The sequence below is a fragment of the Leuciscus leuciscus genome (genome assembly GCF_965113295.1).
Source record: "Leuciscus leuciscus genome assembly, chromosome: 9".
Lineage (NCBI taxonomy): Eukaryota > Metazoa > Chordata > Actinopteri > Cypriniformes > Leuciscidae > Leuciscus > Leuciscus leuciscus.
Genome location: NC_138733.1, coordinates 26,183,336 through 26,207,897, shown reverse-complemented (window position 1 = coordinate 26,207,897; position 24,562 = coordinate 26,183,336). Strand labels below are relative to the sequence as shown.

The 24,562-nt window shown below is 36.8% G+C and overlaps 1 protein-coding gene across 1 annotated transcript in view; it reads left to right on the top strand.

Moving 5' to 3' along the window:
• frem2b (FRAS1 related extracellular matrix 2b) overlaps positions 1–24,562 on the top strand; it is a 77,235-nt gene that overhangs the window by 39,264 nt on the left and 13,409 nt on the right. Inside the window, exons 4-16 of the mRNA XM_082179676.1 lie at positions 840–1,070; positions 2,711–2,836; positions 3,048–3,299; positions 11,898–12,047; positions 14,471–14,680; positions 14,793–14,990; positions 15,130–15,294; positions 16,081–16,263; positions 17,537–17,667; positions 17,773–17,928; positions 19,406–19,709; positions 20,829–20,960; positions 21,557–21,888. Of these exons, the coding sequence (XP_082035802.1) occupies positions 840–1,070; positions 2,711–2,836; positions 3,048–3,299; positions 11,898–12,047; positions 14,471–14,680; positions 14,793–14,990; positions 15,130–15,294; positions 16,081–16,263; positions 17,537–17,667; positions 17,773–17,928; positions 19,406–19,709; positions 20,829–20,960; positions 21,557–21,888 (2,570 nt within the window). The remainder of the gene's footprint in view (positions 1–839; positions 1,071–2,710; positions 2,837–3,047; positions 3,300–11,897; positions 12,048–14,470; positions 14,681–14,792; positions 14,991–15,129; positions 15,295–16,080; positions 16,264–17,536; positions 17,668–17,772; positions 17,929–19,405; positions 19,710–20,828; positions 20,961–21,556; positions 21,889–24,562) is intronic.

The window sequence follows — 24,562 nt, the reverse complement described above, 5'->3', positions numbered from 1 at the left end:
GTCTCTTTTAGCTTTAATATTCATAGACACTAGTCCATATCGAGATTTAATTCATTGTACAGCCCTACTTTTGATTTATTCATTCAAAAATAGCCAAAATCCGTGACGTTCTGCCCTATAGCAAGTTCCATTTGTGACTGGATTCCGCGATTCGATCCGTGTCGCTTCGCAAACACAGACGGGGTGAATTTATGAATGAAAGTGAAAGTTCTGACACAAAACGAAGTTGTTACGTATCCTCACGCTTTTTTAAGTGGGTATACGCAAATCCTTGGCCTTTTCTAGTGGGTATACGGCGTATACCTGCGTAGACTACACCACTGCTACCAGCTGTTTGTTGTAGTCCTTAAAAAGCAATTTCTGGAAAATAAAATATCTCGCTTTGCTTTGAACTTTGAGCGTCGTAATTCTCAAACAGCAACATTACACACTAACTAAAGTTAGAAAAGTGAAATCATAATCAACCACCCCTAAAAAGACTTATCAAAAAAAGTTTAAAAAAATCTAATAATACATATTATCAATAAATTTGTAAATAAAATAATTAATAAATAAAAACAAAATGAATGTAAATCCTGAACATACTATTTAACATTTTCGAACTCTGTTTAACTTAAATCTAGCGCTTAATCTACCATTTGATCAATAAATTTGTAAATAAAATAATTAATAAATAAAAACAAAATGAATGTAAATCCTGAACATACTATTTAACATTTTCGAACTCTGTTTAACTTAAATCTAGCGCTTAATCTACCATTTGATCTAATAATGTTATAAAATACTAAATGCTTTATATGCTTGATTTAAAGTTGATTTACTCTTCTTACCTTCTTAAGGTATCGGCACCAATGATGGTACGGCTGAAAAGGACAAAGATTTTCGAGGAAAGGCCCAGAAACAAGTCCAGTTTAACCCAGGTCAGACCACTGCTACTTGGAAGGTGCGCATCTTGTCGGACAGCCTGTACGAGCAGTCCGAGACCTTCCAGATTGTCCTGTCAGAGCCTGTCATGGGAGCACTGGAGTTCCCAGAAGCAGCAACGGTGGAAATCGTTGACCCCCGAGATGGTGAGCTCACAAAAAAAACAAAGATTAGTATGGGGGTTCAAAAGCCAGACTTTTTCAAACAAATTTCAACTTTAAACAAACTATCTCAAACTTCAGCCAGTCATTAGAAATGTTGATTTAACGTGAACTATGTTTGGGCTTACATAGGTTATGTGTTTAGTCTGTTACTCAGTCTTAGGTATTTAATCTAAGGACATTTCAACTGTTCAAAAGTTTGGGAATGGTAAGATTTTTAAAGTTTCTTATGCTCACCAAGGCTGTATATATATATATATATATATATATATATATATATATATATATATATATATTTTTTTTTATATATATATATTTTTTTTTAATCAAAAAACTGTGAAAAAACATAAATGTTGTGAAAAATTGGGTATTGTCTGCCCTCAGTGTCACATGATCCTTGCCTAATCATTCTAATACATTGAATTGATGCTCAAGAAACATTTCTTATTATTATGATTTCCATTGGAAATGTGAACGGCCTTGCAAAAAAATCGAATTTTTTCAAAAAATCGGAATTGAGCATTAAGCCCTGCAGTGTGAACGTAGCCTAATTTTCTGAGTGAGTGTTACTTGAAGGCAATACGATAATTTGTGTATAAGAAAAACAATCCAACCAGGCAAAGGGTAAGAGAAAAAATATGGAGAAAGAGTGTCGGTGGGGGCAGACATCACAGCGGTCACCCTTCTGTGCATGGTAATCATAGCATAATATCTCCAGAACATCTGAATAACATCCTGGTTCCTCCTCTTCAAAACAGAGCAGCCAAGCCTCTGATGACAGGATCTACGGCTGATTTAGCAGGAGCAAGTCCCTTTGTTCTCTTATCTGACTGAATGAGCTTTCTCCATAGATCTTACACTTACGTTGCCATTCTTAAGATGGCGAATTTCACACCTGATGTCCCTAAAATATCTTGTGCTCTTTACTGCTATTACACTTACAAAATAACCATAGTATTATGTTTTCTTTTTTTCTTTTTTTCTTGATTACAAAGCATATAATAAAGTTTTTAATGTCGTTTTCTGAAAGAAAACCCAGTTAGTGTCCTTAGAGAGCAGCTCAGCCATATTATGTCCCAATACTCACTGAAAGTCAAGTCTTATACGGATAAAGGGATTTAATGTAATTGAAATGGTGACCGTGAAGTTGCCAAAGGGTTTTAACCCATGAATATATGGAACTTAACACACCATAGTATTAACTTTCATCTTCTGTGTTTTCTTCGGTGCTACTCCTATTCTTGTTATTTTTTTATCCATTCCCAACTCTTCTGATAAGAGTTGTTATTTGTATCTCTCCCACTACGATTACTTATCATGAATCTTGGGTTTGTTAAATTATTATGAAATTCTGAACCTTTTGACAGCAGTTGTGAGAGATCAATCCCACATTAAAAATACAGAAACAAGTTACACATGCATTTTTAAAAGGTTAGAAACTTTGGTGTTTGTTTGAAGACATCAATTTCAAACTTTGACAGAACTTTAGGTCTGAAACACAACCGAATCCATCTGAACCAATGAAGCTCCTCACAGAATGATGATTTCAGTAACTCCTTTCTTTCTTTGTCTATAAAGTTTTAAAACTTTAAAGTTTTAAATGTGATAGTTGCTTTTTGCCCTAGAATGCACAGTGTTCATCCCCTTGGCTACATACTCGATTGAGGAAGATATCGGAGAACTTCTGATTCCTGTGCGAAGATCTGGAGATGTCAGTCAAGAGCTCATGGTGGTCTGCTTCACACAACAAGGTGAATTATGATTGGAACTGAATGAAACTTTATTTAAAGGTATTTCTATTCTTTACTAACCAAATCAAACTTCGTGAACTTTTAAACTTATCAGAATTCTTCAACTACATGTTTAGACTTTAAAGTGGCGTTTGTCCCTGACTAAACCTGTGAGATTAAATATGAATGCTCAAAACTTCCTCTAATCTTCCCTTTATCCTATTCCGTGCAGGTACAGCCAAGGGCACGGTTCCCACCACAGTGCTTTCCTACTCTGACTACATTTCCCGACCCGAGGAACACCACAGTGTGCTGCGTTTCGATAAGGGCGAGACAGAGAGGCACTGCCGTGTGGTCGTCATCGATGACTCCCTCTACGAGGCAGAGGAAAGCTTTAATGTCACCCTAAGCATGCCCATGGGCGGCCGTCTGGGTCAGGAGTTCCCCACCACCAGAGTGACCATCCTGCCCGATGCAGATGATGGTGAGAATCTTCACTGCGTTGGATGTGTTTGATTTGTTTGGCATGCTTGCTGTTTATATTTCAGTTTCGTAATGTTGTTTCACCAAAAGAGAGTAGTTTGAGGTTGATGATCAGAGGCATTAAAAACATATATATAAATTATCCTGTGGGTAAGTTCTGCAGTACATGGAAAATATAATCGCAAGAGTTTGTAACAGTTGCAGGGCCTTTTGAGTGGGACTTCACGTAATCAGAAGTGTTTTACACTGCTTAAGCAAGGCACACAAAGACTGGAGAATTCTTAAATAATCGTAAAATATTTATGAGCGCTCTGAATTTTTAGGCAGGGCATCTTATAAAACAAACTGTTCTTTTAAATCTTTGGGGCACTTGCAGGCTCAGACGTTTGAAAAAAATGTCTTGACAGGTGCTTCCATACGAGGCAGCAGTCTGGGAAGCTGTCGGAGGCTTTGTTTTAACACAGTCCCGTAGTGATCTAGCGAAGAAATCTGAAGGCAAGATCACACTGAATGTTTAATCTAAATTCATAGGATTTATTGAACACCACAGCAAACCTTGAAACGATTTTCCAGCCATAATTCCTGAAGTATGAAAGCATAGAAGGGTGCAGCCTCACCTTAAAGTGGGGAGAATTGATTATTTTGTCTGTAGAGAGATTGTTATTATTCCAATATGGTGTTTTGGATTTCTTTCTTTCTTTCTTTTTGGTGCTTCAAATAGCAACCTGTCTGAACCTTTCAAAGTGAAGCTGTGCTTAAAAAAAAAGAAGAAGATTTTTGTGATGAAATTTTTATTTAATTATAAATAATTGTTATAATTTAATATAGTTTAATTCATAATAAAATTAAAATTCTGTTATCATTTACTCATCTTCATGTTGCTCAAAACATGTATATATATATTTTTCTTTTCATACAATGCAATTATCATTGAATTATTCGACTTTTATAATAAATACTAAAGCCATTCTAAAGCTATGCGTGAAGAACTGACATTGGGTGAGCATAATTAATATCCCTTTTTAGATAAACTATCCACTTAGAAAGTAGAAGTTTTTATTGATAAACAATACATATATAACAGATCCTGTCGTGTATATTTGATCCTTTAAATTCAATTTGATTTACAGTTACATTATGGGACATATTTACTAAACAGGGCAAATAAGCATGAGAGTGCAATTCCAAAAAAAGCGTCGATTGGAGTGTAAAGTTCTGCACATGATCTACTGACGACATGCAAATTAAAGAACACAAACACAGCCGGATCATTTTCATAATGACCAACACAATTACCAAGAGCAGCGCAAATTAGCGTCTGGTTTAAGACATGCTTTTTTTGGTCTTTAAATAATGGCGCAAATACCAGTAAATCGACTAGCGCAAACCTTAGTAAATCACCTTACATGATTAATTTCAACTCTCCTCTCATAAATGTTGCATCTGAAAGGGAAACTCCTACAAATGCATATGCAATAAGGTCAGCCACAAAAATAAGCCTGTCCATGCCTTTTCAGCGCTAATTTTTCACTGCCTGTCGTTAGTAAATCCTGACAGTGGTTTTCTAACACCAAAGGAAGGTTGGTGCTGGCGCAAGCTGTTTGTAAATCTGGCCCTAAATGTGCACCAAAAACAAGACTATCCAATTTGATGTAGAAAGCAGTGTTCAGACGTGTGCACACGTGCGTCTGTGCCCCTGAAAGCACCTTATCGCTCATCTCCAGGCGTAGTTACAGGTGCTGTTCTCTATCATATCTCCCCACGGTGCCTCTTTGTTCAGCAACACCTCCGGGCCTCCCCTCCCCTCACAGCTGCCCGGCTATCTCCTGAGACCGATGCTTATCCTACACAGATGAGGTACACTGGAAGTAAAAGATCCAACAAAAACCCGCTGATTTTTAATTTCTACCTACATGAAACTCGGATTCTGTAGGGAAAAAAGGAGCCCTCAAGTTTGTGGGAGGTCTGAAATCTATTTGCATTCACACACACACACGCCAGAAGATAAAACTTCAGCAAATTAATTTTATTCAGTTTGTGTTTGATGTATAACACCTTTTGAAGTAATTTGGTTTATACAAGCAAATCTTTCATTAAAAAATCTCATGGAAAACAAAACAGCAGGGAAATCAGGCGATAGACAGCCTGCCTTTGCCAAAGCTACCCTATCTCTGGGCAATTGAATCGTGGATAAGGCTTTTATTACTATTTATGGAAACATTTTATGGTGTTTAAAGTGTCCTTATTTTTAGAGGACAGAGGTTACATGCCTGAAATTCCCAACAGTTGGTCGTTGTGATGTAATTTAAACCGTTGCGTGTTGAAACGCTGTGTTTGAGACTCCAGGGTCAGCTCTGGAGGCGTCAGCACAACTGTGGTGCCACGTTGATGTCTCTGTCAGGATTTTTATGAGGGTCGACTTCAGAGAATATTTTTCAATCTGTAACTCTGTCCAGAATGTCACCAAGCCATTCCAAATGTAAGGAAAGTGAAACATTGACAGGAATCATTTGGGGTAGTGTGGGAGATCAAGTGACTGTGACTGTGATCAATGGTGACCGTTTCATTACAGCTGCTTTGCTGACTTTTAGGTGATAATTGACTGTGTTTGCAGATAGATAGATAGATAGATAGATAGATAGATAGATAGATAGATAGATAGATAGATAGATAGATAGATAGATAGATAGATAGATAGATAGGAGTTTGGAGGATGTAAATCTGGATGTCACACAAAGTTTGTAAATGATCATTATGTCACATCTCAAGCATCTCAAGCCAAAACTCTTGTTTAAAAACTTAGGCGTTTGGCTTGACAGGGAGTTGAAACTTGACAAACAAGTGAACTCAGTGGTTAGATCTTGTTTCTTTCATCTCTGTCTTCTTTCCAAAATTAAGCCTTTTCTCTCTTTTCAAGACTTTGACAGATTAATTCATTTTTTTGATATCATCACGTTTAGACTAGTGTAACTCACTGTATTGTGGAATGAACGCTACTTCCTTGGTCCATCTCAAGTTGGTCCAAATTGCGTGCAGCAAGTCTTCTATTGCGCCTCTGTAAATTCACTCACATTACTCTTGTGTTAGCATCATTGCATTGGCTTCCTGTGCGGTTAAGAGTGGAGTTTAAAACCCTAGTTTTTGTTTTTAAGTCCCTAAACAACTTAGCACCCTCATATCTATCTGAACTTATACATAACCCTTCTCGAGCTCTTCGCTACGGTAGTCATAGATTGCTCACTGTTTCCTGAGCCAGATTAAAACAAAGAGGAGAACGTGCCTTTGCTGTAGCGGGCCCTAAACTCTGGAACAGGTTGGCAGTTCACATTAGATTTGCTCCTATACAGGTTTTTAAATCTTTGCTTAAAACTCAATATTTTTCCATTGCTTAATGTTCCTTGATGATTATTTTTGTATCTGACTTCTGTTAGTATTTTGATTTTCTTTTGCTATTCAGTTTGAAAATTGTCTCTGATTTTATTTGTGAAATTAGTTTTCTACTGCTTTTGCTTGTATTTATTTTATCTGATGTTGTAAACTTTAAACAAGATAGATAGATAGATAGATATATAGATATATAGATAGATAGATAGATAGATAGATAGATAGATAGATAGATAGATAGATAGATAGATAGATAGATAGATAGATAGATAGATAGATCTTGAGCTCTTGATTTTCAAGGTGACTTAAATGACATTTGGAAGTCTCTTACGCATATCAGTTCGCAGGTTGATCCTGTTTCTTACGGGTGATTTGTCAAGGATAAATACACAGGGTGGAGGACAACACTGCCTTGTAGAAACTGGCTTTGTTTGTATCTTCATTGTTATTTTGTTTTCCAGTCCAGATTCTTGGCTGATGTCAAGAATTTCCGGGAGAAGGAGAAGAAAAAAAGAAAAGAAAGAAAGAACGAAAACATCGCCTGGAGCTACTGTCTGACAGCAGTGCTCGTTCGCCTTTGCAAATGACGCATACACCTGAAACCTGATCGACTGTTTTTAGAAAAGACAGCTCCGTGTCAGCTTATTGAGTGCCACCTACTTAGAGTACTCAAAGCACGCACAGACAGCAGCAACACCGGGTAAAAATAGTCTGCTTACACTGTTTTTTCTTTAAAAAAATATGTGATGGATGGATGGATAGATGGATGGATGGATGGATAGATGGATAGATGGATGGATAGATGGATGGATGGATGGATGGATAGATAGATAGATAGATAGATAGATAGATAGATAGATAGATAGATAGATAGATAGATAGATAGATAGATAGATAGATAGATAGATAGATAGATAGATAGACCTCTCTTACAGGCTTTACCTCTAGTACTACTACTCTATTCTGTCTGTACTGAGTTTCTCACACACGTTTGTTTTACTTTCTGTTGATTTCTGTTGTTTTAGCTTATAGTGAGAAAGGGGTATTTTCATTTTTCTACCTTTACCTCTGAACCTTAAGGCCCATTCACACTAAGGACGATGACTATAAAAATAACGATAAAGATATAGTTCTAAAAATCGTTCTCAATATTAAAGAATAGCAGAGTTCACACCACATCTATTAGGATAACGGCACAGAGAAACAATATCATTGAAATCACTTTCAGAACGATTTTATCCAGCTTAAGAACGATAAAAACAATGACAGCCAATCAGAATCCATCCTGTTGTAACAAGCTTGAGCACTTAGAGTGACAGACAAGCACGCACTTAGAATAAACAGAAACATTTGGTTCTCAGAAGCCTTCTGTTATTGTATATTGGTAACAGAAATCAGCTGGCAACATCACATGTAGAAAATCTGTTTGTTGATAATGAGTGTGTTGGGGACGTGTTCTCGCACGCTGCAGTAACTGCCGCTGGATACGACAAAAATCACTCTCGTAACAAGCGAAGAGAAAGAACTGCGCATGAGTTGTTGTAACTGTAAAACAAGAGGATACTTGTACCTAAGGATCGGGCTCACTAATATGCTGCTTCATGTCAGGCAGTGAATGTGTGTCGGGCTAATAAAGCTATGATTATGAACCACTTGGAGAGAGAGATGGAAGGGAGTATCCGGAGGGAGCAAAATGAGTGTAGGTGGCTGTCTGTCTGGAGCCTATTATTAAGATTCAGTCTTCCGATTCTGGGTCAGCCTGGAGGAGACGAGGCAGATGTCCTGTTGTGAAGTCCTATTGTGAAACTGTTTGTTTATTCCTGGTTATTTAAAGAAAGATTTTATCAACAATGACAACATTTAATGGTTCATGGTAAATTTAAAATAATTAAAAATGTTAAATAGCCTAACAATTCATCAATGTTTAAATTTAAAATCTAAATCTCATATTCATTACGTAATCATCAGTTTTTGGACTTTTGAGCATATAGAACTTGCAATTGTGACTGAAATCTTTCATATGATCTGCATATTACATGCAGGTCATTTTGTAAACAGTGAAGCAATGTTAACATAAATGGCTTTTGCTTTTTTTTTGCGGTTGAAGTAAATGTGACCTGCTTTTTTTGCACAAAAATTACCTGTCCTGGTGCTTTTTTCAAGAAAATTACCTTAAATCAATTCAGACTCATTTGAGAGCTCATGTGGAAAGGTGTACAATGTGTTCTCTCTGAAAAACACTTAGCGCTGTGCTAATGTGTTCTGCCATTTTCTTGCACCCAGAGGTCTTTGCTTTTTATAAATGCTGTCGCTCTGTGGGAATGCTAAGGAAAGTTCAAGCGCACAAACGTGTCTGTGCGTAGATGTGTGAACCGCACACCAGACTCCCTGGGTACTTTCTGCCTCTCTCCCCAGGCTAACGCCAAGTCTTTAAATCAGATGTAAACTGTGCATATATATATATATATATATATATATATATATATATATATATATATATATATATGAAGAGTTCAGATGCAAAAGCCTCTAAGTGCCATCTGAAATTTTCTTCTAGAATGATCATTTTTTATCAAGCTCGTATATTTAAGTTCAGTAATTTCACTTAAATGACAATTAATAGGTAATTTTCATTGCCATTTAAGTGAATTTACTGAACTTAAATATACGAACTTGATAAAAAGGATCATTCTAGAAGAAAATTTCAGATGCCACTAAGAGGCTTTTGCATCTGAACTCTTCATATATATACACGTGTGTGTGTAAAATTTATTACAATTTTAAAATTTAGTAATAAATAAAGATGCTATCGTCGGCCATGTCACACTAAACAATATTTTAGAAATAGGACGAAATATTTTTATGTTTCAGAAATCATAGTCTTTGAAATGATTGCATTTCCCTGGTTTGTTTTTGGCTTTTTCCACCTGAAGGTTTAATTACAGAGAGTTGAAATGAGGTGAGAAGGAGCTGTGCATTAATGTCTTCTGGCTCTGTCCTTGTGAAAAGGTTGTTGGCTGGAGTTACTTTAAAGAGCAGCTTTTGACCAAAGCGGTCAAATGTGAAGTAAAATGCCAGTTAAGAGTGAATGTCAGAGTGCACTATAGGCTACAGGCCAGATAATTCAAGTTTTGGAAAGATAATGCATTAGTGTACCTAACTGCAGAACCTTTAAAGAAAAGAAAACCCTCAGTTGTCCAAATTTAGCCCACTAGCACCAAGGCAGACTGCCACATGGGTAACCTGATCCACCCTTTGATGCGCCTGAGTTTGGGTTTGGGTCGTGTAGGAGCCAATGGCTTGCCTTTCAGTTAATGGACTGTGGTGCTTTGAAGCTCACTGTTTGTACCTTTTACAAATGAACCTTATCTGATTGTGGGAGCAGTGAGACACACACCAAAACGCACCCACACAACTTGCAAAACCAAAGCACTCATTTTATATCACCTTCCGATCGCCCACAGTACTTTATGTCTCTGCAGGGACAGGCTCTGGCAGTGCCAAGGCACATCATGCAATTATATTTAATGTGTCTCCAAGACCTAGATAAAGCTGGAGATAACTGCCTCTCTGTTTTTCTGAACTCTACATTTTATAATGGGATTTTCACATCATGAACAATTTTCGCCCTTGGACACAAAACTCTAGGCAGTGCCTAAAGACATATTAGCCCCCTGTGAGCTTTTACGCAACTTCACACGATTGTTATGAGCGTTTTATTGCAGGTGAAGCATGTCAACTTTTTTTGTGAGTTTAAGTTTAGCCTTTGATCATTAATGCAAGTCGTTAATTTAGTAGTTTCAGCACATTAAAAAGGAAATGTGAAATACAAAATTTTTACTAGTGCTCATAATTAAGCAATAGTAATCAGCTGTATTGCGACGGCAGGTTTGGAATAGAAAAGCACCACTTATGTTTATAAAAAGTATCTTATGCTTACCAAGGCTGCATTTATTTGATAAAAAATACAGAACAAAAACAGTAATAATGTGAAATATTATTACAATTCAATATAGCTGTTTTCTATTTGAATATATTTTAAAATGTAAATTATTTCTGTGATGGCGTCATTGTCACATGATCCTTCAGAATTCATTCTGAGGATTTTTTAAAACCAAAAATGTAATTCTGTCACATTAACTTCCAAACTTGTGTTTTCTTCTAAACTAACTCTAAATTCTAAATTAAACGTTAGAATGCATCACTTGGTAATCAATCAAAAGCCATACATGTCAAACTTGGCATAATGTGGCATGGAACATTTGACAGAAATTTCATTTTTCCGTGAACTATTTCTGTCACTCAACTTTTACTTTGTCCCTGTCAGTATTTCCTCATAATGTAAGAGTTGGAGCTTGAATAACTCTTTGACCGGTAAAATCATTCTATGATGGGCCCTAACAAAAGCTCAAATGCTGAAGTGGTTCTATTTTAAGCTTTTTAATGGAAAAAACCCTCCAAACACCCCGCATGACCTCATCAATGCACTCCATCCTAATGCGTCAACAGTTCAGTGCTGGTTTAGGGGTAAAAAATTTACCTGCTGGGTTTTTTTTTTATCACGTCGTGTGAGTCCTCAATGCCACACAAGAATAAAACAAGAGGAAAAGAGTCTAGTCACACATTTTGTTTATTTTCCTTGGGCTTAGATGCGCTTCCTACTGTGGACATATAGTGGCTTAAACTCCTTCAACACCCTCAATATCTTACTCTCAATCAGATTCAGTACATGACACTGTGTCTCCCAAGAAAACACATTTGGAAGCTGAGTGTGACATAGACCTTTCACCAGCAGATAAGGTGTTTGTGAGCTATGAACAAGGATTTGGCACTGAATTCTAAGATGGGTAAAGTGTTAATTGCAGACAGACAGGTCCATGCTAGCCCGTCTGTCTCATCCCCGTACCTTTTGTCAAAGCTGCCTCAGACAGTTCCTCATTCTTAAAGGGATAATTTGTCATAATTTATTCACCCTCAATACAAACCTGTATGACTTTCCTTCTTCTATGGAACACAAAATATATTTGGGTTTCTTTGTCCGTATAATTAAATTCACTGGGATCCAGTGTTGTTTTGGACCCCACTGACTTTCATAAAATGAACAATAACATTTCTTCTAAATATTTAATTTTATCTTATGACATTACTCGTGTAGTGATCATGCTTATATCTAGATTGTTCCTTCCATTAAACATCTCTCTTTATTTTCTAACAGCACCAGTATTTTATTTCGGAGAAATGGAGTACCATGTAGATGAGAGTGACGGTTATGTCGAAGTCCGGGTTTGGAGAACAGGAAGTGATCTTTCCAAAACCGGAACGGTCACAGTGCGGTCTCGAAAGACTGACCCTGTTTCAGCCGAAGGTATGTATCAGACAGACACATGTATGGCAGTTCTTTGTGCAGACGCTTTTATATATAATTACTGTCAACATGTTCGGTTAATATAATACATTGTCGACCTTGTATTTTGAGAAATCCACACCATGAGACAATAATATGCTGTTACAAGCCCCACAGGCTTTACAACACTGACAATGTCTTCAGTGCCTCTATCTACCATGATCTAAAAATACTCCATCCATCTTCCTAGCGTTATTCCCGCTCATTTGCAGGGTCCGCTTGACACACACACACATTTGATTTGGCACAGGTTTTCCACCGGATGCCCTTTCTGACACAACCGAGCACTGAGACACATTCACACTCACACACACGCCTACAACAATTTGGCATGTACAATTCACCTAACCTGCATGTCTTTGGACTGTGGGGGAAACCGGAGCACCCAGAGGAAACCCATGCTGACACTGGGAAAACGTGCAAATTCCACACAGAAAGGACTCCTGGCTGAGCTGGGGCTCGAACCGGGGACCTTCTTTTCAAGGGAAAAGTAATTAAATTACCGTACAGTTAATAGATTATTTAGTAATTAATTACACCCAACACTGCTAACCACAAATGTATTATTTTATCGGTCTAATATTTCATTTCATTTTATTTTATTTTTGGATGGGACAGTGCATATTGATGAACGTACAATATAAGTTGACGTAAATACGCCGGATTTAGCACAATGCTAATTTCCATCTGTAGTCCCAGACATAAAAAAAAACAAAAAAAAACGAATAGACATATAGAGCTAAAAAGAATTAAAAGTACCTGCTATACTTATTTAAAGTACTTGTTATAATAATTATTTAAAGTGCGTATTTTAAAATGCCTATGCATAGACATCCCAAAGTGCTTGTTATAAATATATAAATCTACCTATCTGCAAGTGCATATGTGACCCTGGACCACAAAGGTCACATGGGTCGATTTTTCAAATTTAGATTTCTGAAAGCTGAATAAATAAGCTTTCCATTGATGTATGGTTTGTTATGATAGGGCAATATTTGACAATCTGGAATCTGAGGGTGCAAAATAATCGAAACATTGAGAAAATCTCCTTTAAAGTTGTGCATTTATGTTCGCGATTGTGCTGCATTCACTCACAAAAATAAATGTTTTATATATTTACGCTAGGAAATTTACAAAATATCTTCATGGAACATGATCTTTACTTAATATCCTAATGATTTTTGGCACAAAAGAAAAATCGATAATTTTGACCCATATATCCTAATGATATTGTTGACTATTACCACAAATTTACCCGTGCGACTTGTGACTGGTTTTGTGATCCAGGGTCACATATTTTAAAGTGCCTATGCATAGTTCTTACCTAATGTTCACAGTTTTGATTGTTATTCAGCCATCTTTTAAGCTGTTTCTTAAACAAAACAAAAGTGGGGCTACCTCTAATTTCCGTTGGCATACTGTTCCAATTTGTGCAGCTTTTAATAGAAAGGACGTTTTGTGCAAAAGTAGATTTTCTAAATTGTACTTCAAAATCTCCCCCGTGTAATTGACCTAGTACTAGTCTCACTGTTTCTCTTTTTGATAAAATCCCCCAGGGGTGATGGGGCCATTCCATTCATTGATCTATATATAAGACAGCTACTTTTAAATTCTTTGAGATTTTCAAAACTTAGGAGTTGATACTTCTCTAAAATTGAACTAAAGTGAAACGACTGTGGTTTCCTATCAAATACCTTAACTGCTTTTCTGTAGAGTTAATCAATGGGTTTTAGTGCAGTGACACCAGCAAATGACCAGAATGTAAAGCAGTGTTCAATGTGAGAAAAAAAATCATACTATGAAGATAGGATTTAGCAGCCTCTGTTGTAATGAAATACCTTATTTGTTTGTAATTATGTCAGTTAAATTTTATAGCAATAGTTACCTTTGTTATGTGTTTTGTGAAAGTGAGGTTCGAATCTAGTATAACCCCAAGGTACTTAAACTGAGTTACCAACTCCAATTCCTCTCCTCCCAAAAACACAGTAGATCTGCTTCTTCTTGTTGGTGGTTGTTCAGTGGGCGTCTTACAATCAAGTTTTACAGTATTTGGCTTCACAGGTTTTTTTGTAAACATCATAACAACGGTCTTTTTTGGTGTTAAGAATGAGACAAATTTGACTTAACCAGTTTTGAACTTTGGTTAGTGCATTTGTGAGGTTTGTAGCTATTCTCTTTGCATCTTTGCATAATATCAGTTCTTTATTTATTTTGCTTTATTCGAGACAAAAAGGTTGGCCATTCCTGCAGTCCTGTGATACTGAGAGAGGCATTTATTTTCCCACTGTTAATTTACCTGTGAGAGGAAATTGTTCTTTTGTCACTGAACTTTCTTAATTTGTTTCTCCATTGACCCACTGACTTTCTTCAAATCTTTAATACAGCTGGTGTGGACTATGTTGGAATTAGTAAGAACCTGGACTTTTCCCCGGGCGTCAACATGCAGACGTTCAAGGTTACGATCCTGGATGACCTGGGACAGCCGGTGCTAGAAGGGCCAGAGAAGTTTGAGCTGGTTCTCCGTATGCCCATGAATGGCATATTGGGAGAACCAGGAAAAGCTACAATCTACATCAACGACTCCATCTCAGATTGTGAGCGGTCTTATACTAAACCTTAAAAAGGCTAAATAATGTATGCAAAAACAAGGCCAAAACAATTATGATAAACAGGATTTGGTTTAAATATGAGACTTTTGTTTTTTAGTGCCCAAGGTGCAATTCCGGGATCCTACGTACACGGGTAATGAGAATGATGGACAGATTTCTGCTATTGTGTACCGGAGTGGAGATCTGAGCTACAAGTCAAGCGTGCGATGCTACAGCCGTCAAGGCACAGCCCAAGTCATGATGGACTTCAATGAGAGGCCAAACACAGACGTCTCCACCATTGTCTTTTTACCAGGTATTATTAAGTGCGTTTAAGACTTATTCTGAAAGAAAATCCATTGATTTTTCCTAAATAATTATTTTGCTGTTTGATGTGCTGACATATTTTATGCATTCTTAACAACAACTCTCTCTTGAAATGATTACTTGTGTAGGTGAGGTGGAGAAACCTTGTGTCCTCATCCTCGTGGATGACACTGAACATGAGGAAGATGAGGAGCTGAGATTGGTGCTGGGAAGCCCCAAAAGTGAGTCTCCGTTTGGGGCCTCCATAGGGGCTCAGAATGAGACACTCATCAAGATAAAGGATGATGCTGACAGTAAGACTTTTATCTCTTACTCTACCACATTTCTGTACCCACTTATGTTCACTTGCGATTTCTTTAATCTCTGTCCTAGAAAGTACTTAATTGGCCTAAGAGCAGAAAATTCCGAAATGTTGATTTTAAAGATGTATAGGAGATGTGGAAAGAGGAAAACCCTACAAGTCGTTAGTATAATAGTATGCATTATTTCAATAAGGCCTTATATAATAAATATTTAAACAGGATCAAAAAGAAAGAATGTAGAATTTAAATGCACGTATCTGCTAGATACATTTAAAGATAAATGTATGATTTTGTCAACATTTATGAGTTCACTTGCAAATAGATTGCTTAAAGGGATACTTCTCCCAAAAATTCTGTCATCATTTACTCACCCTAAATTTGTTCCAAACCTGTATGAATTTATTTCTTCTGCTGAACACAAAAGAATATATTTTGAAGAATATGGATTACTAAACAGTTGATTGGCCCCATTGACTTCCAAAGTATGGGGAAAAAATACTATGGAAGTCAATGGGGTCCATCAAATGTTTGGCTACCGACATTCTTTAAAATCCTCGTTGTGTTACAGCAGAATAAATAAATTTTCATAGGTTTAGAATAAATTGAGGGTAAGTAAATTATGACAGAATTTTCATTTTTGGGTGAACTATCCCTTTAAATCTTTAAAGATCTTTAATCATCAGTCTGGTCTAGCTGATTGGTCGATATTAGTACTGACTGAAGTGATAATGCGGTGCTGACATACATCTCAACTTTCCCACAACCCTCCTTCCCCAGAGGCCATTATCAGGTTTGGAGCAACCAAGTTCAGTGTCAGTGAACCCAGTGAGTCAGGGCAAATCTCAGTGGTGAGGATCCCAGTCCAGAGGACAGGAGACACATCCAAAGTGTCAGTGGTTCGGGTCCACACAAAGGACGGCTCAGCTTCCTCTGGAGAAGATTACCATCCCATCTCTGAGGGTGGGTTCAAACACAACATCATAGCACAGTTTTGTAAGACAACTCACCGGGGAATTTCACAAGAACAAGTTTTACCCCAAAATTAAAATATTTACATTTCAAATGATGCTGATCATTTTCATAACAATAAAAACATTGCCAACCCACATTCACAGTAACCTTATACAAAAGAATAAATTGAATAAGATGGAATAAAAAAAGAATTTTCATAACTGTAAAAATAGTTTTTAGTATTTATTCATCATAGTAGTATGATATATTTACCTAATGTATGCTGCTTAAAAAAAAATATTCATAGTTGCATCTGTTATATTTACCTAATTTATTCTGATTTAAAACAAATACTACTATGAAAACAACAGTTTTTTTCTTTTAAATCAGTATAAATGATGATCTCTCAGAATAACCCCCGACAGGGTGATGAGGATCTTAATCAGCCTGAAGGGGGTTATTTTGAGAACAACCGGCTGAATGTACATTATCCCGCTTATTACACGGCTACTTGCCACATAAGTAAATAATTAGACACGAAATATTGGTCTGAGTTTAAATATTTAATTTAGTCTTTAAACGCAAAGCTTCGCGGAGAGAGCCGTTGCAGCGCAGCAAGATCAAACTAAACGGACATTTAAGAAATAGGGTATACAGTCATATCACTTATTACATAGCATTTCGCCACATAAATAATTATGGGGATTAGATATATTGATTTCAGATTAAACTGTTTTAAAATCGATACTGTTAATCGATAAAAAAAATCGATAAATCGATAAACTGTTTTATTTTACAATACAATAGTCACAAAATGGCAGCAGGTGCATTTGTATGAAACAAGAGAGAGTGAGTCCACAATACTGGATGGCATAATTAAATAACTGTACACAAAATATTGATTTTGTTTTAATATTTTATTAGCTCACCAAACACAAAACATCCACAAAGAAAAAACGTTCTTTGCGCTGCTGACTTCAGTAACCCGGATGAGCCTGCGTTATCTGTTTTGAGCGGTTGTTATCTGGGAATAACATAACGCTGGATGGCACTATTGACCAATCAGAATCAAGGATTCCACAAAGCCGTGTAATAAGTAAATATAACAAATACTACTATATGAATACAATTATTTTTCAGTTTACCTATTTTATGCTGATTTAAATAGAAAAACAATTGTATTCCTAATAGTATTTATTATATTAACAAAATTTATGTTGATTTAAATATAATAAATACTACCAAGAATATAATTGTTAATATGGCAATTTCCCAACTGCAGATGTGGAGTTTAAAGAGGGAGAGACAGAGCACATTGTAGAGGTGGAAATCCTGTATGATGGTGTGCGAGAGATGAGAGAGGCCTTCACGGTCCACCTCAAACCTGATGAGAACATGGTAGCAGAAATTCAGGTACTCCAAAATATGCTTGCCCTGGAATATGGAAACAAGGTATATAATCTTGCTGTCTATTAGACCCACACTGTGTACATTATAGCTTCTCTTCCAAACCTTCAGGTCACCAAAGCCATCATCTACATTGAAGAGGCGAACAGTATGGCTGACGTGACCTTCCCCTCTGTGCCAGTGGTGGTGTCTCTGTTGCAGTACGATGATACAAGCAGGACGAGAGATACTCAGCCAGCCGCAGGATATCCCGTACTCTGTGTCACGGTAGGTTCACTATATAGTCAAGTCAAGTCAAGTCAAGTTTATTTGTATAGCGCTTTTCACAATACAGATTGCATCAAAGCAGCTTCACAGTATTAAATTAAAATAATACAACAAAGTTTGTTTCAAGAGGAATTTATTGATTGATAAAATTAAATTAAATATCCCCAAAATATCCCCAACTGAGCAAGCCAAAGGCAACAGTGGCAAGGAACCGAAAAACTCCATCAAGTGACCTAATGGTGTCCTAAAACTCCATCAGGTGCCTTAATGGAGAAAAAAAACCTTGGGAGAACCCAGGCTCAGTCGGGGGCCAGTTCTCCTCTGGCATTGGATAGAGGCCGGATTGTAGTTTGAACTGTAGGATTATATGAATGCCTGGCTGAAGAGATGCGACTTTAATCTAGTTTTAAACTGGGAGAGCGAGTCTGAGCAACGAACAGTATCAGGAAGACTATTCCAGAGTTTTGGAGCCAAATGTGAAAATGCTCTCCCTCCTTTGGTGGTTCTGGATATCCTAGGTATGACCAAAAGCCTTGAATTTAGTGATCTCAAAGAGCGCGATGGATTATAGGGCGATAGAAGATCCGTTAAATAGACTGGAGCTAAGCCGTTTAGGGCTTTATAAGTCAGTAGCAATACCTTGTAATTAATACGGAACTTTATAGGTAACCAATGCAGTGATGATAAAATCGGTGTTATATGATCATATTTTCTTGATCTCGTAAGAACTCTAGCGGCGGCATTTTGGACTAACTGTAGCTTGTTTTGAGGATGCAGGACAACCAGCTAATAAAGCATTACAGTAATCCAGTCTCGAGGTCATGAATGCATGAACTAACTTTTCTGCATCAGAAACTGATAGCATATTACGTAGCTTAGCAATGTTTCTAAGGTGGAAAAAGGCTGTTTTTGGGAAACAATATAGGGAAACAATGAACATAAAAGATATCTATCTATCTATCTATCTATCTATCTCTCTGTCTGTCTGTCTGTCTGTCTGTCTGTCTGTCTGTCTGTCTGTCTGTCTATCTATCTATCTATCTATCTATCTATCTATCTATCTGTCTGTCTGTCTGTCTGTCTGTCTGTCTGTCTGTCTGTCTGTCTGTCTGTCTATCTATCTATCTCTCTGTCTGTCTGTCTGTCTGTCTGTCTGTCTGTCTGTCTGTCTGTCTGTCTGTCTGTCTGTCTGTCTGTCTGTCTGTCTGTCTGTCTATCTATCTATCTATCTCTCTGTCTGTCTGTCTGTCTGTCTGTCTGTCTGTCTGTCTGTCTGTCTATCTATCTATCTATCTATCTATCTATCTATCTATCTATCTGTCTGTCTGTCTGTCTGTCTGTCTGTCTGTCTGTCCGTCTGTCTCCATCATACAGTATATATATATATATATATATATATATACACATACATACATACATACATACAGTATATATACAGGATATACAGTATGTTCATTTATTTCTATATTTATTATAGTCATGCAACTCCAAGTATCCTGACTTTGACCGGACGGGCTCCATCTGTGTTTCGGAGCACATCAATAACACCCTGACCCGGTACCGCTGGCTGGTCAGTGCCCCTACAGGACCTGACGGTGTGACCAGCCCCATGAAGGAGGTGGATTTTGACACCTTCTTCACCTCCTCCAAAACAATCACATTAGACTCAGTGTATTTCCAGGCAGGCTCGCGTGTGCAGTGTGCAGCCCGGGCTGTCAACTCAAATGGGGATGAAGGCCTGGAGCTCACCAGCCCCATAGTTTCCATCAGCCAGGAAGACGGTGAGTTTAGTGCATTACAGAATTAGCACCAGTTTTAGACCATTTCTGGGCCAAAAAAAGAAATACAAATACAAGTGGTTGTCTGATTTAATTTTCTGATATATTTTTTATTTGAATTTTTTTTCTAGAGCTCTGCATCATTTTATCTTGATAAACTTTTAGCCTTGCTATGCTACAGTATTGTTTAGGACTTCTGTAATTTCCACAGTACATTTTTTGGCAATCTCTGATAATATTTAAAAGTTTATTTCTATAAAATGTTTTCCATAAAGTCCACTTATAATGTTAGTCAACTCTTTACTTTTTTTTCTCAGAATTGCATGATATAAAGTCAGAATCATGTGATATAAACTTGCAATTGGGAGAAAAAAAGTCTGAATTGTTCGAAAAAAAAGTCTGAATTCCGAGATATAAACTCGCAAGTCTTTTTTCCCTTAGAATTGGACTTGTAAGTGCCAGTTTATATAGTTAGTTAAAAAAAAGTCCGAATTGCGAGAAAAAACGTCAGAATTTCGAGTTTATATCTCACAATTCTGACTTTCTAACTGGCAATTCTGACATTATAACTTGCAATTGCGAGGTTATATCTAGCAAATCTGTGAAAAAAAGTCGGGTGGGCTGCGTTTAACTCCACTTTTAGACATAGACTTGCAAACTTACCTAAGCACTTTTCCTTGGGGGAAACACCACCGCCATTTTGAAGTGCATTCAACTTCAAAGGCCTAAAGAATGGAGCTTAAAACAAATTCATAAGTGAACTGAAAAACTTTAAATAATAAATCATAACCATAGCAGATTCTAAGTGATTAAGGGCTTAGGACATTCCACCAATAGTGGGCACTCGTGAAACTTAAGCAATGACATACATCCAAGTGAATGAGACGGAGGGAAATTTGCATAAAAGGGCATAAAAATTGGCAGCCCTTGTCTTAATGTGCATAATTCACACCCACTTATTGTGATCCAATCGGTTTCCAGTAGAAAACATTAACTCCCATCTTACAAATTTAGCAAATTTACTATTTCACTCAGAAATATATGGAAGTAAAATGGGTTGCAAAATTTTTTTTATGCCCCTTTAATCTGCTGCTGTTTAATTTTTCTTCCTTTTGGCATCAGGTATGTGCCAGCCTCGGGTTGTTGGCACAGTTGGAGCTGAACCTTTCTCTGCCAGACTGCGCTACACTGGAGCAGAAGATCCAGACCATCCAAACCTCATTAAACTGACTGTCACCATGCCCCATATTGATGGTCAGTTACTGTAGTGTACTGTAGTGTACTGTTACTACTGTAGTGTAAGCAGATTTTGCTTATCAGACTGTCCAGCATATAGGGAATCATATACATTGATAAATCACAATGACTTTTTTTTAACATGTTATATAAATGTTCATATTTTATCACAATTTTCTTCACATCTTTATATATATATATATATATATATATATATATATATATATATATATATATATATATATATAAATGTCTGTCAGATCAGTGTTATTTTTGTATTATTTATGTACTTTTATAGTTATGATTAATATTGTGAATTAGCTTTTATTTTTAGATTTTCCATTTTCATTGTAATATTAATTTAGGTTTTTAAACTTTTTATGTAGTTTTGAATTTTTTTATTAGTTTTTGAGTTTTTTATAATTCTATTTAGCTTTAATTGTATTTTTGTTTCAATTTTAGTTATTTTAGTACTTCAAACAGTTATTCATTTATTTATGCATGTATGCTTTATTCCCATGACAAAAATATTTTCAATATTTTTAGTTTGACTTTTAGTTAACAATAACAACAGATACATCCATGTTACATCATCTGCCTCATTCCATTGTTAGGTATGTTACCTGTAGTCTCCACTCGGCCCCTCTCCAACTTTGAACTGACCCTGAGTCCAGACGGCACGCGTGTTGGAAACCATCGCTGCTCAAACCTGCTGGACTTCACAGAGGTGCGGACACGCTACGGTTTCATCTCCAACGCCACCCGCAATCCAGATGCCATTGGCGGGACTGCGCCCTACCAGTATAGCACGACCCTCAGGGGACAAAATACCCTACGTTTCTATCGAAATCTGCATCTGGAGGCATGCTTATGGGAGTTTGTCAGCTACTATGACATGTCTGAACTGCTCAACGATTGTGGAGGGAACATCGGGACTGATGGACAGGTGAGGAAAAAGAAGAAAACTATTTAATTACATTTCATCATGCCTTTAGCATCAGGCACATAAAAAGTCAAATACACTACCGTTCAAAAGAAATTATTTTATTTAGCAAGGATGCATTAAATTGATTAAATTGACAGTAAAGACAAAGATTTCTATAAATAAATGCTCTTCTTTTAAACTTTCTATTCATCAAAGAATTCTGAAAAAAATATCATGGTTTCCACAAAAAAATTAAGCTGCACAACTGTTTTTTAACATTGATAACAGTAAGATATGTTTCTTGAGCACCAAATCAGCATATTATAATGATTTCTGAAGGATCATGTGATACTGAAGACTGGAGTAATGATGCTGAAAATTCAGTTTTGCATCACAAGAATAGATTTTATCCAATAACTGCAGCCTTTGATTAGAAAAAGAGACTTCCTTTGAACGGTAGTGTAAGAATGTATTTTGTGCCCTTAAAAGCGGCTAACATCGCTCTTTTGTTTTGTTTCAATGTCAATTCAGGAATGTATTTAATTCGTTTCAAGGTTTAGACTCCTGCTCTTGATATATGGATTTCCAGTCTATGCCAAACATATTAAACTTATTTCACAGTTGTGAGATCAGATCACATCAAACCATTATGCTGTGGCAATCCGTTTTAGCTTATTGACAAAGGCATTTGCTTTATGTACCTCAAGTTTAAGCAGCCCACTATTTGTCTTTCGCCAACGAGTCAAAACTGACCTTTAGATCATAAAAAAATCTTCTCTTTTTTTCCTGTTCTTCCCTTTTAACAGCTAGCTTGGAAAGGGTAGACCTTAAAACAAGCTTGGAAGACAACTGTTTACATGCCTGTTTGAGCCAGACGTTCATCTTTACCATGGACACAGGCTCTGTTGGTTTACTCTGCAGTTAATTAAAGTGGTTTAGTGTCATTAAACAGGGATGGACGGGTGTACAGGCCACATTCAAGTTCAGTGAAGTCGATCTGCGAAGTTATCCAAAACACTTTCTTAAAGAGTTAGCAGTTAGTGGACTATGCTGCAGTGCTCCACAGCTAAAGTACTTTTAATTTGAGTTTACTGCAAAATCTTTTAGGATACATTTTTCTATTAGAAATGTGTGATTCTGACTGTCAATGTAATTTTAAGAGTTACATTTTTTTTAATTTCAATTCATTTATAATTTCTTTTCAGTGTAAACCAGTCTATGGGGTAAACTGATGAGGCTTGCAGAGTTAACGTAAAGCAAGAGCAACAGCACCATCTGCTGGTGGCACATATGTACATACAGTCCTTCCAAAAGCCTTTTGCTTCTCTTAAAGGGGTGGTTGATTGTGATTTCACTTTTTTCATTTTAAATGGTGTGTAATGTTGCTGTTGGTGCATGAACAGTATCTGCAAAGTTGCTGCGCTGAAAGTTCAACGTAAGCAGAGATATCGTCTTTTAAAAATCAGGAAGTTTAATGCCTACAAAAACGACTCGAATGGGACTACAACGAGATACTTCCCGGGTTTTATACGTAACTAACCCATGCAAAAAAGGGGGCATGGCCATATTTCTGCGGCTTTGTCGAAGAGGAAGAGTTATAGTGGAGAGCTGTAGCCATGCCGTCGAAAGTGTGTTATTTTCACCCAGCTGCCATGTCTTCTGTGTTCGGGCTTCATACGGACGCTGTAGTTCGTCAACAATGGCTAAAATTTATGTTTGATTATGTTCCTGAAAATTTCAATCGTAATAGCTCTCTGTGCTGCGCATTTTACGGAAGACAGCTTCCAGAATCTCCACGAATTCAATGCCGGATTCAACAAGAAACTGTTACTAAAACATGAAGCAGTTCCAACTTTAAAACCAGAGGCAGCAGTTGTTGGGCCACAACCTGTAAGTAAGACTTAATAATGTTTGCATGTATAATTTCAGACGTAAGTTAATGTTTTAGTTTTATCAAGGACGTAAACAAATGCCAGCGCTGGCTTTAGTAGCCACTTACACGTACAAACGCGTACAAACATTTTGGACCTGAATTTGTAATTATGTACTAATTTTGTAAATGTATTTTCCATGTATATTTTATGACGTAATTTTTCGATTTGATCAAGAACGTAAACCAATGCCAACGCTGTTTGTTTATAGCCAGTTAGTTCGATGCTATTTTGTGTGTATAAGACAAACGTGTATAAAGTTCAAAAAAATATATGTAATCGCAACAGCCAACTTCAGCTGCTGAAGTTAAAACAATAACTTTAAAAAACGGTATTACTCAGTCATTTATTCAGTTATATTAAATGTTTAATCAGGAGAAAACCGTATCTCAAAAGCTAACAAGCAGCAGTAGCATTTTCAAGTAACAGCGTATCGAAATAATAATAGTAGATTAGAATAGAATAGAATAGAATAATAATAATAAAAAATGTACCATTCAGAAACGTTTTGTAAGAGCCGTGTTTGGGGAGGTTGCTTGATTCTCTTCATTGCCGCTTTCTGGGTCTGATTCTGATCAAACTGATACGGCAGTATTGACACCATTATTTACATTTGACCGGAGCACATGCAACTTTCGCCCGTAAAGGTAATGGGCGTGAAGTTTCCGGACAACATGCACTACGCAGTTTAGCCAATTACAACACACCGGCCCAACTAACCAATCTGAGCCCATTGCCTGTTTCTGAGGGAGTGGTTTCATAGA